Here is an 11,867-nt window from a genome sequence, read left to right on the forward strand (position 1 = left end):
CAGTATTCAGGGGTTACTTCTGGCTCTGCACTTAGGAGTTAACTCCTGGCAGTGCTTGGGAAACCATATGGGATGCTGGGGATCGAACCCAGGTCAGCTGTGTGTAAGGCAAATACCCTACTGTACTATCGATGCAGCCCCCTGTTATACATCACATTAAGCAGCTGATATCCCTTCCCCCCTTAGTATACAAAACCATCTGTTGTCACTGCTGTAGCACTACAACATCCAGGGCAGATTGCTCCTTTAGGCAAATCCTTGCAGCTCTTACTTCGGCAATCTCATTTCTTCCCAAACCCAGGGAAAAACATTTCCCCCAAAGACACCAAGCTTACTTGATCTGAAGAAGGGAGAGAATTTATTTAATTTGACTCAGGCTCACAACGTTGTCCTCTTTTTCATGTCGAGGTCATTAGCATTGCCTTCAATCTGATCCTGTCTGTCTTTGACCAATCAGGGCAGCTCAGAGATCTCTCTCTTGGCTGGGGGACCCAGTGGCTTCTCCTGTTCTCTAGCTTTCTCCTCGTACATCAGGATCCTGGTTGAGATGGGAGGACACACAGGGATCAGGGGCCTGAGCAGTTATTTGGGGGGAGGGGGTTGTTTTGTTTTGCCTTTTGGGTGGCACCCAGCAATGTGCAGGGGTTAGTCCTGCCTCTGCACTCAGGAATTACTCCTGGCAGTGTTCAGGGAACCATATGGGATGCTGAAATTGAACCTGGGTCAGCTGGTTGCAAAGCAAATGCTCTACCCACTGTCTTAGCACTCTGGCCCGACCTGGGCAGGGTTTTTTTTTGGGGGGGGGGTCACACCCGGCAATGCACAGGGGCTACTCCTGGCTCTGCACTCAGGAATAACCCCTAGAGGTGCTCAGGGGACCATATGGGATTCTGGGAATCGAACCCGGGTCAGCCGCGTGCAAGGCGAACGCCCTACCTGCTGTGCTATTGCTCCAGCCCCACAACCTGGGCAGTTTTGACAAGAAAATAAATCTTAGGCTGCTGCAAATATTTGGAAGAGGGTTGGGATTGTGATGGTGGCTGGAGGAGAAGGGAGGGCAGCAGGGGACATCCTGGGTCCTGTGGGGACCAGAACCCCAGTCCCTGGGCAGAGGTAGGTCTGGCAAGGCCCTGTGAGGATAGAAGAAACGGCTGCGGGGTTGGAGAGAAGGAGAGGCTGGGACAGGTGCAGGTGCTGTGAAAACGGGTCTCACATTTTCAAGATGGCAGATCTCTTGCCCAGCATCATCCTGAGAAAGTCAGAGTAGCTGAAAGTCTCCCCAGAGTCTCCGGACACCTCCCTGATTAGCTTTTTGAGCTCCAGGTGGGTCTTGGCGACCCCAAGTTTCTCCAGCATTCGCTTCAGGGACATGATATCTGGAGGGGGTAAAGAAGGGGGTGAGCAGGGGGCATCTCATGATCTGCAGACCCTGAGGAGCACTTGTAGGCACGAGCTCCTGCTCCCCCCTCTCCCAGAGCTGCACACCCGTCCTGGGTCCCCCTTTTCTCACCAATATCTCCATTTCCGTTCAGGTCAAACTCCATGTACTTCTCTGGGAAGGGAAGTAGAGGGTCACACAGGGCTGACCAGGGCCTCAGGCAGGGGCAGGCAGGGAACTGAGAATGGGGCTGCTGATCTATGCTGCGGCAGGGGGAGGTGAGGCAGGGGAGGGGGGCATAGGGATTGTATTAAGGTGTAGGGAACTGGAGGGAGGGGTGAAGGGACTGCAGGGGGGCCGGCAACAGACGCAGTTCCCCTTTCTGCCCCAGAGGCTGACTTTGTGTCTCTCTGTCTGTCCCCCACATCTTCAGATAAGCCCTGGGCCCTTACCCTTGAAGGCTTCCAGTTTGGAGGGCAGGTCTTCATCGCTGCTGTATTTGGGGTCATCTCGGAATTGCTGGAGGGGAAGACAGTTAGAGTCAGCCGCTGTGTGTGCGGATGTTGGTGGTGTGGGGGGATTTCTCCCCACCCTGCCCCCCTTAATTCTTTTACCTTGTTGATTTCTTCCAGCCGCTGCTCCTGCTGGGCCTTCAGTAACCCAAAGGCTTTACCTCCTGAGCAGGGGCAAAGGGTTAGTGCATCTTTATCGCATTCCTTCCTCTCCTCATCCCGACACTCAGCCCCTGGTCAGCCACAGTTCTGTCTGTCTAGGCCAGTTAACCCCTTCCAAGCCCCCAACTCAGGTCTGTCCGCCCACCTGCACCCCATTTCAGGCTCTGGCCTCTTCTTCTTGCCCTACCCTGCAAATTCCTGGTCTGGCTCATAGCTCAGCTGGCCGGGCTGCCGGTGGGGACAGATCGAGCTCTAGGACTCTGTCTGCAGCCTACACTCTCTCACCAATCTCTTTGGGAGGCCTGCCTCCCTCCCAGACTTCCCTTTTCCCCTCGGTCCCCCTCCTCGAGGCCCCACTTCCCCATCAACTTCTGCTGACACTAGCAGCCCAGTAAGAAGGGGGAGCCCAGCATAGAATGGAAACAACAAGGTATTCTCCCCAAATTCCTCTTAAGACAGTGCAGATGTGTGTGAAAGAAATAGCCCAAGAAGTGCCTAGAGGGGGCCAGAGCAATAGTACAGTTGGTAGGTCATTGGCTAGCATGCAGCCAACCTGGGTTCAATCCCCGGCATTCCGTATGGTCCGCCAAGCCCATCAGGAGTGATCCCTGTGTGCAGACCCAGGAGTAAGTCCTGAACATCACTAAGTGTGACCCAAAAACAAACAAACAAAAACAGTGACTAGAAGTGGAGGGGAGCAGTAAGACCCCAGGGGTGTTTATTCTCAGAAGTAAATGGTCTTTGGACAGATGCAAAGGTGCAGGTAACTCTCAAGCCTTGCACTTGTCAAGGCTCATGAGGCCCGTGGGCAGTTTGGGCTGCATTTCTCCCACCGTGGCCAAAAGACTCTGACGTCTGTTCTCAGCTCTGCTCACTCAGACGGGCTGAAAGGGAAGGAAGCTTCTCCTCCAGCCCAGTACCCACAGAGGCCCTAAAAAAATGAATACGTCAAAGCGTATCTTTGATACACTTTGGGTCGAGGCGGTAGTACAGTGGGGAGGGCATTTGCCTTGCAAGTGGCCAACCCAGGTTCTATCCCTGGCATCCCCTATGGTCCCCTAAGCACCACCAGGAGTGATCCCAGAGCATTGCCAGATGTGACCCCCAAACAAAACAAAACAACCCGCAAAACCCAGCTTTGTCCAAGGAGGGCATCTTAATTTGTCTTAGGGTGTGCAATTTAACCACTGCACCTTATTTCCTTTGAAACCTTCAGCAAAAATCTGCTAAAAACTTTAGAAATTTGAAGATTTAGAGTCTTTGGGGGAACTGAAAGTGGTTCCAAGTAGGAGATACTGCCTGAACAAAACCAGGAGTCAGGAGTGAGGTTTACAAGTGTCACGGGTGTGGCCCACTCTGGGCATGCAGCCTCTGATGGACGCCTCGTGGGGTACAGCTTGTACCCCCTCTCCTGCTGTTTGACTACTTACTTGTAGCAGTGACAAAAGACATCGTGGTCCTCTCTCTCTGAAACATCCATGTCCAAATTCCACCTTCCCCGGGGCTGGAGCGATAGCACAGCGGGTAGGGCGTTTGCCTTGCACGCGACTGACCCGGGTTCTAATCCCAGCATCCCATATGGTCCCCTGAGCACCGCCAGGAGTAATTCCTGAGTGCAGAACCAGGAGTAACCCCTGTGCATCGCCGGGTGTGACCCAAAAAGCAAAAACAAAACAAAACAAATTCCACCTTCCCCGTCCCCCTTCCTGCATGAGGGTCCCCTTCCGCCTCTCCTTCCCCATCTGTTTCACCTTCTGCAGCTGGAGTTGCGTTTCTCCCTGAACTCTGCTCTCTGGAATCAGAGAGCGATGCGGGAGGCAACTCTGGCTCCTTCACGGTTCAGGATCACAGCTGCCACTGGAGAAGCTGTGCTCCTAGCAGTGCTCCACACCTCGCAGGGGATTCATTTCTTTAGTCCCGCATTCATTCAGCTAACACTTATTTATGACCTGCCATACGCCAAGGAGGCCTCTAGGCCCAGTGAAGCAAATGCACATAAATTCTTTCCCCTTTGATTGTTGCCACTGATGACAACGTGATGGCCGGGGTTTGCCCACAACCTGGCTGTGGAGATCCCCTATTTTTATCTGTGGTGCTTGCTAGAGATCCCATATCAGATTGTGATTCCTGTATGCTCAGCTCCAGTGCTCTCTGGAGGGCTGTCCAACTCTTGTTGCAGTGCTTGCACGCATGCTTCCCGGATTCTTACTCCCATTCAAGGTACGTGGTCATGCTCACGGTGCTCTCCAGGAGACACAGCAGTGCTCGCCCCTGTACCCACCAGGGGCTGAGCTCCGAGCTCTGGCACTTGCACATCCTTCCCCCCTACTTTACAATTTGTGGTGCCAGGGATGGAACGCAGGGACTCACACATGCAAAGCATGTGTGGTACCACTGAGGCAGAGCAGTAGCCCTTCACACATCTGTTTTTTTTCTTTTTGGGTCACACCCAGCGATGCTCAGGGGTCACTCCTGGCTCTGCACTCAGGAGTTGCTCCTGGCGGTGCTCAGGGGACCATACGGATGCTGGGAATCGAACCTGGGTCAGCCGCGTGCAAGGCAAATGCCCTACCCGCTGTGCTATCACTCCAGCCCTTTCACACATCTTTTTTAATTGTTGTGGTCACCGGGGATTGCACCTCTTTTTGTGGTGTTTATGCAGGCACCTGGCTGGGTGTGGCTGGAAATTGCTTGTGGTGCCATCGGTTGCAGACAGCAGAGATAGCAGGCTCAACTGGCAAAGCTGCCAGGGTTATGCGCAGCACACATGGGGGGCACCAGGGATTTGAACTCATTACCATATACTTGCAAGGCAGCACTGTAAACCATGGTGCTATTCTTCTGGGTCCAAGATCAATCCTTGTTCTCACGGTCAGTGGTAAAGACAGTAAAAATAAGTATATTAAAGGCATGTCTTACATATGGCAAAAAGCAAAGTAGTTGAGATGGGTGAGATACTGCAGAGGGGCTGTAGTAGGTAAGGCACTTGCCTTGCATGAACCAACTCAATCTTGGTTCAAGTTCTCAGCACTCCATATAGTCCCCGAGACCACCAGGGGTCACTCCTGAGCACAGAACCGGTAATAGTTCCTCATCACCGCCAGCTGTGATCTCCAGAACTCCCCAAATAAAATTAAACAATAAATAGTCTAGTTTGGGGGCCAGAGAGATAGTACAGTGGGAAGGGCAGTTGCCTTGCACACAGCTGACCTAGGTTCGATCCCTGGAGTCCCATATGGTTCCCCAAACACCACTATGAGTAATGCTTGAGCACAGAGCCAGGAGTAACCCCTGAGCACTGCTGGGTGTGGTCCCCAAACCAAAAAATAAAATAAAATAGGTATTCTTGGCCTGAGGATGTAGGATGGTGGTAGAGCACTTGACTTGCATGTGTGAGGCCTGGATTCAACTCCCAGCACTGCAAAACAAACAACCTGGACTTGATCCCTAGCATCACAGAGGGTTCCCAAGCCCTGCAACTAGTGACCCATTAATGTGGAGCCAGGAATAAGCCCTGAACACCAACAGGTGTGGCCCCAAGCCCAAACAAAGCAGAAAAAAGCTCAACCTTTAACAATGAAGGCAGCCTGGGATCAGAGAGAGCTCCAAGGGCTAGACAGCGTGTATTACATTTGTGAGGTGTCAATTTTTTTCCCCAGGACTGCATGGCCCTCCAAGCACTGCTGTGGATATAGCTCTGGTGGTTCCTGAGCCCTGTCCAGTGTGACCAGGTGACACCCCTGGGTCAGAGCAGCATCTCATCTCAGGGCTGAGCCCCGAACCACTTTCAGGCCCTCCTGATCGGCCAAAGACTGCTGGGAGTGGCCCAGCACCAAGAATCACTCGCTCACTTGTAAAAAAATTAAGGCAGCTCCCACCATTATACCAAGCATTGCTGGACGTAGTCCTAAGCACTACCTGGGTGTAGTCATCCCAGTCATCCCAGGCACCGCAGGCTCTGAGCGGCATCTTATTTTCGTCTCCCGGCATTCAACTCAAGGGCCCAGTCAGTTAAGAATCACTGGCAGTGGCCCCTAAAACCCCCTCAAAATAGGGCGCTCAGCATAGCAGGTATATGCAAGTCCTGCAGCAAGAGTGTGATCCCCTGAGGCTGCAACTAAAGTGATGTGGGGGCACCACAGCAGGAAGCATGTCCCCCAGCAAGCATGTGTGCCAGCACCGCTGCTAAGTGTGTGACTCCCAGAAGCACCGAGGCTGAGTGTGCAAACCCAGTCAGTACAATAAAATGTTCAGACCCCACAACCAAGTTTGCACATGACCCCCAGCTATGGCAGAAATAACAGACTTGCGGAAATTAAGAAATGAGTGGCCAAGAGTCCAGGGCAACAGCACAGTCGGGAGGGTGTTTGCCTTGCACGTGACGGACCCGGGTACAATTCTCAGGACTCCCTACAGCTCCCTGATACTGCCAGGAGGGATGCCTAAGTGCAGAGCCAGGAGTAACTGGCCAAAAATTAAAAAAGGAATGAGTGACCAGAGCATCAGTTCAGCAGACAGCATTTGATTGGTATGTGGAGGTTCTGAGTTTGATCCCTTGTACATGTTCCCCTGAACACCACCAGAAAAAAACCCCTGAGCACTAAACTGGAAGAAGACTAAGCACCATTTCATCCTCCCAAAAATAAAAAAAAAAAGCGAAAAGAGGGGGCTTAGAATAAAGTGGTATTTGAGGAAATATTTTCAAGGTGTCGAGGGAAAAAGATATGACTATCTGGGAGGAGAGTGCGTGTGTCTCAGGCAGAGCGATTAGCACTGCAAAAGTCCTGAGGTGGAAATCCGACTAATTGGAACATTTGTGAGTGTGTGAGGGGGATAAAGGAAGGAAATGATGCCAATTCTGGGGCCCTACAGGCCTTTCGGAAAACACTGGCTTTATTCTGAGTAAGATCGCCTCCTTGGGGCTGGAGCGATAGCACAGCCGGTAGGGTGTTTGCCTTGCACGCGGCCGACCCCGGTTCAATTCCCAGCATCCCATATCGTCCCACTGAGCACCACCAGGAGTAATTCCTGAGTGCATGAGCCAGGAGTAACCCCTGTGCATCTCCGGGTGTGACCCCCCCAAAAAAAAAGCAAAAAAAAATTGCCTCCTTTAAGTGGTCGTTCCTTTAAGGGGGCTTAGCAGGCCATCCATGGTGAGACAGCTTAGGTGCTCAGGAAACTTCCTGACATAGAGATGGGTGATCTGAGCCTGGGACAAAAGTGATGACCTATGAGGGCAGGTTTAAGAGGTGGTTGGGAAAATTGGAGACAATGTTGGAGGAAAGGTATAATGATGGTACGATTGGTGTTGGAATATTGAGTGTCTGTAACAAATCGTCCTGAACAACTTTTTAAACCACGGTGTTTATATAAAGTGTAGGGGGAAAATTTACATATGTAGGCCTTACCTATTTCATGTAAACTCCAAAATACATTAACACAGAATTGCTCTAAAAGTGTTATTAAAAGTGTTATTAATATCAAGTGAGATGAGATTATTGTCATGAGATCCAAGTATAAAATAAAATTTAATGTAATATACTTTTTTGTTAAAGAATTTTATTTTATTGAATCACCATGTGGAAAATTACAATGCTTTCAGGCTTAAGTCTGTTATACAATGCTGAAACAACCATCCCTTCACCAGTGCCCATATCCCACCACCAAAAAAGCAACAACAACAACAACAAAAAACCACAGTACACCTCCCATCCCGCCCCCCCACCTCCCCCACCTTGTAACTGATAAATTTCACTTTACTTTCTATTTACTTTGGTTACATTCAATATTTCAACACAAACCTCACTATTATTGTTAGGAGTACCCCACTAGAGTCAGACCTGTTGTGAAGAGATATGAGGTTTTGGATTTCTGTACTTTAGCAACTAAGTCCAGGGAGATTTCTTCCAGATATTGGATCATTGCAAGCTTGTAACTCTCATCTGTGGTCGTCATAATATGGCGGTCACCACGCCCTTCACCCCCGGCAAGGAAGAGGCGAGAAAGAGCAATACCTTTCCCCTCCTGGGCGGGCATGGAGCAGCGGCTTAGTTCTCAGTCTGGAGACATTCTGCGAGGAGCTGCCCATGATGAAAAATTTAGCTGGTGTCTGGAGTCACACTCGTGCAGCTGCGAAGAGGCCGCGCACACACGCAGCCCCTGGGATCACATCTTGGCGGCAGTTAATGTAATATACTTTTTTAAAAAGTGATGATCTATCAGTATCTAGAGCAATTAGAAGAGTACCTAGAATGAGCTGAAGATGGAGAAACTGGATCCGCACATAGACACCAGGAAAACCTGTGGGAATTGATGTGCCAAAAGGCTCCTATCACCTTGGCTCAGGGTCTGCCCCTCAACTGCAGCATTTAGAGCTGAAGTCCTGTGGGGTCTCCTGGCAGAGGTGTAATAGGTATATCAGGGCACCTCAGTAAGGAATCCAGAGAATCTGGAAATGCAGAAGGTAACGGTGACACTCAGGCAGCAAAATCTAGATCTGAGCAGAGATACGCAGAAAGTCCTTAAAGCTGAGTTCTCAGGGGGTAGTCCAACCAGAGCTAGAGAGGAACCTCAGAAACACACACTGGGGGTCCCCAGACCAGACCTAGTCTATCAGGAGACTGGTCTGGATCCAGAAACAAATTTTTAGTAGATATCTCAGATGATTGAGATACACAGCTCAAGTCTCAAGTTTACTGCACTTTGTAAAGAAATAGAGGGGCCAGAGGGCTGGACAATAGTACAGCAGGGAGGGTGCCTGCCTTGCATGTAGCCAGCCCAGGTTCAGTCCCTGGCACCCCTATGGTCCCTTGAGCACAGAGTTAGGAGCAAGTCCTGAGCATAGCTGGGTGTGACCCGCAAACAAACAAAAATAGGATTGAAGGGTCTTCCCAGGCTTTCACATGCTCAAGGAGGGCTCAGCAAGTGGGTGGTGGGGCTACTCAGCCCTGGAAGAGGGAGGAAGGAATCACTGAGGCCATCGGGGAGAACATGCTACGCCGGTGCAGAAGCAGCCCTTGAGATGCTGTGAGTCCCTTACGGACCCAGCGCCTGGTTGCTACGGGCCCTTGTTATGGCTCCCGGCTCTCCAGGGGAGCTGCTGCTAGAGCCGGCCTCCATGGCATGTGCCTGTGGGAAGGGAGTACCTGGCCGAGGCCTGGGCGGGGGGGGGGGCGGGGGGGAGGGGGGCGGGGTGTGCTGCTGTCTCTTCATGGCCCCTGAATGATCCCTGCCCTGGGAGATGAGTCTGTAGCACCGCAAGCACACGGTGTTTCTGGCTTCCAGCTACTGTTATCTTCCGTTTGTTGTAAGTGCTTTTATTATTTTGGATGGTGCTGGCAATCGTACCTAGGGCCCCGCATATGCAATGTCAAGTGCTGTACCTCTGAGCCACGCCCCCGCCTTTGCTACTTTTGGCTCTTGGACCAAAGGAGGGGAATCCAAATTGAGCCTGTCATCCCACAGAATCGCCTCAGACAGCTCCCACGTAAGGATGGGCTCTGCCCCTCCCCAGACCACCTGCTCTGACTTCTTCCATGTTTCAGTAGCCCCAGGAATAGATTCGAATTGTTCTGTGAAGAAGAAAAGAAAAAGCACCTCTTCTTACTCTGTGGCTTTCAAGGTCCACTTCACAGTTTAACATTCTTTTATTTATTTTTTTTTGTCACACCCAGCAGTGTTCAGGATGTATTCCTGTCACCAGGGTCAGGGATCTCTCCTGGCAATGCTCAAGGGACCATATGGGGTGCTGGGAATCAAACTCTGATCTGCTATAAGCAAGACAAGTGCCCAGTCTGCGGTACTATCACTCTGGCCCAAGAAAGCACAGTGGGTAAGGCTCTTACCTTGCATGTAGCTGACCCGGGTTCAACCCTGGCATCACATAGGGGCCCCGGAACCCTGCCAAGAGTGATTCTTGAGCACAGTCAGGAGTAAGCCCTGAGCACTACTGGGTACTGCCTGATTGCAGAAATCAGTCTCCCCACCCCCTTCCCAACACACACACATACACACACACACACACACACACACACACACACACACACATAAACCCTCTTAATCAGGGTCTGAGAGTGATAGCACAGGGCCTAATAAACTGGCCTTGCATGCAGCTGGTCCTGGTTCGAGTAACATTGTCTTTTTATGTCTCTTGTTTTGGGCGGTGGCACACCGGCTGTGCTCACGGCTTATTCTGATATGACTTTTGTGTTTTTGGGTGGAGAGAGAGCATACCTGGTTCTGTTCAGGACTAACTCCAGCTTCTGTGCTCAGGTACAGGAGCTGGTGAGACTTGGAGATCATATGCGTGCAGGGGCTCAAGCCCATGCTGTTGGGTAAGACACTGGCCTTGCACAAGATCGACCTGGGTTTGATCTCCAGAACCACATATGGTCCCCTGAGCCCTGAGCCAGGAGTAAGCCCTGAGCATATGGGCCCAAAACAAAAGCCAAGAAATCCACGCTGGCTGCATGCAAGACAAGCGCCTTGCCCCCATACTGTCCCCAGCCTCTGTATGTCTTCATTAAGATCCAGTTTCAGGGGTGGACCACACAGTTCATGTGTATGATGAGTCTCTTGAGTTTCAATCTTCAGGACGCCCATCAACCCATCCTGCCTGCACCTATTTTTTTTTTGGGGGGGGTCACACCCAGTGATACTCAGGGGTTAATCTTGGCTCTACACTCAGGAATTACTCCTGGCGGTGCTTGGGGGACCATATGGGATGCCTGGGAATTGAACCTGGGTCGGCTATGTGCAAGGCAAATGCCTTACTCGCTGTGCTATGGATCCGGCCCTCCTGCCTGTACTTTAGATGTCTAGTCTTTATGTAATGCAGCAGTAAAGTAATGCACACTTGAGCTCAAGCGGGGCTGGAGCATAAAGCGCATCAAGCGCCTGCCTGGCAAGCCTGAGGCGGTGAGTTCCACCCCCAGGGAGGCCCACTCACAGGCACAGAGCACAGTCCCCACGTCTCTGCTCCTTGGGAGCTCTGGCTCCGCGACAGAGTGGACCAGCTGTGGTGTGCAACCAGGTGTGTGTCAGCACAGCAGCTGAAGTGTCAGCACCTGGCGATCACGGGGCGGGGAAGACGTGACGGCAAGCACAGGGGCCAGGATAGTGATCTGCTATGGGCACGTGTGCGCCGCCACAGCGACCCCTAGCGGGCACCACAGCCAGCATGAGCACCAGCCCTGGATGTGATAGAAGTGGGACCCCCCCAAGCAGAAACCTGGGCAAGCTCTGTAAATAAAGAGTGGGACCCCCAGCGAGCACCACAGCCAAGTGCACGAGTTCTACAGTCAGTGGGAAGGAGAGGGGGGAAATTATATAAAGGAAGTACATGCTTGACTTGACCGCAACGTTCTATTACTATTTTGATAACTGGAACTCAATATAATTGGTTTACTTTGTTTAATTTTATGCTTTATTAGAATGCCATAGAGATCTGTGGCACAGCACGAGTGATGATTGCTGCAGTAACCTCTTCTCGGAGTAGCAATGTCCCTTGGTGTTTTACACCCTACTCACAGCTTTGTCAAGAAATGAGATATACTAGACTGTGAACTGATCTACAACCTCATGCCGCCCCGGAAGGGGAAAGGTTTTTCTCTCAGCCTTTTCTTTCTGAAGTGAAGGTGGTGGCGGAGGCAGTGGCCACTTGGCGACCGCCATCTTATAGAGCCCACTAACCAGAGGTATGAGCTTGCAGTGACACAACTTCTGGCAGAAATCTCTCTGGACTTAATTACTAAGATATCAGAAATCCAAAATATATTCTCATATATTTTTCATTCTCAGCAATCAAAACAAATTAT

At 51.2% G+C, this 11,867-nt stretch overlaps 1 protein-coding gene across 2 annotated transcripts; it reads right to left on the reverse strand.

Moving 5' to 3' along the window:
- Positions 1–335: 335 nt before the first annotated feature.
- On the reverse strand, positions 336–2,678 carry AIF1 (allograft inflammatory factor 1). 2 transcript variants are annotated; one of them, XM_055125302.1, is made up of 6 exons: positions 2,198–2,678; positions 1,993–2,054; positions 1,831–1,897; positions 1,511–1,552; positions 1,214–1,376; positions 336–538 (listed from the first exon to the last, which is right to left on the reverse strand). In XM_055125302.1, the coding sequence occupies exons 1-6, from the start codon at positions 2,262–2,264 to the stop codon at positions 454–456; spliced, it is 486 nt and encodes a 161-aa protein (XP_054981277.1). In that variant the 5' UTR covers positions 2,265–2,678; the 3' UTR covers positions 336–453. The 2 variants fall into 2 exon arrangements, with proteins under 2 accessions (XP_054981277.1, XP_004621328.2); XM_004621271.2 differs by having other exon boundaries at positions 2,240–2,447.
- Between the last annotated feature and the right edge of the window lie 9,189 nt (positions 2,679–11,867).

Source organism: Sorex araneus, chromosome 2 (assembly GCF_027595985.1).
Source record: "Sorex araneus isolate mSorAra2 chromosome 2, mSorAra2.pri, whole genome shotgun sequence".
Taxonomy (NCBI): domain Eukaryota; kingdom Metazoa; phylum Chordata; class Mammalia; order Eulipotyphla; family Soricidae; genus Sorex; species Sorex araneus.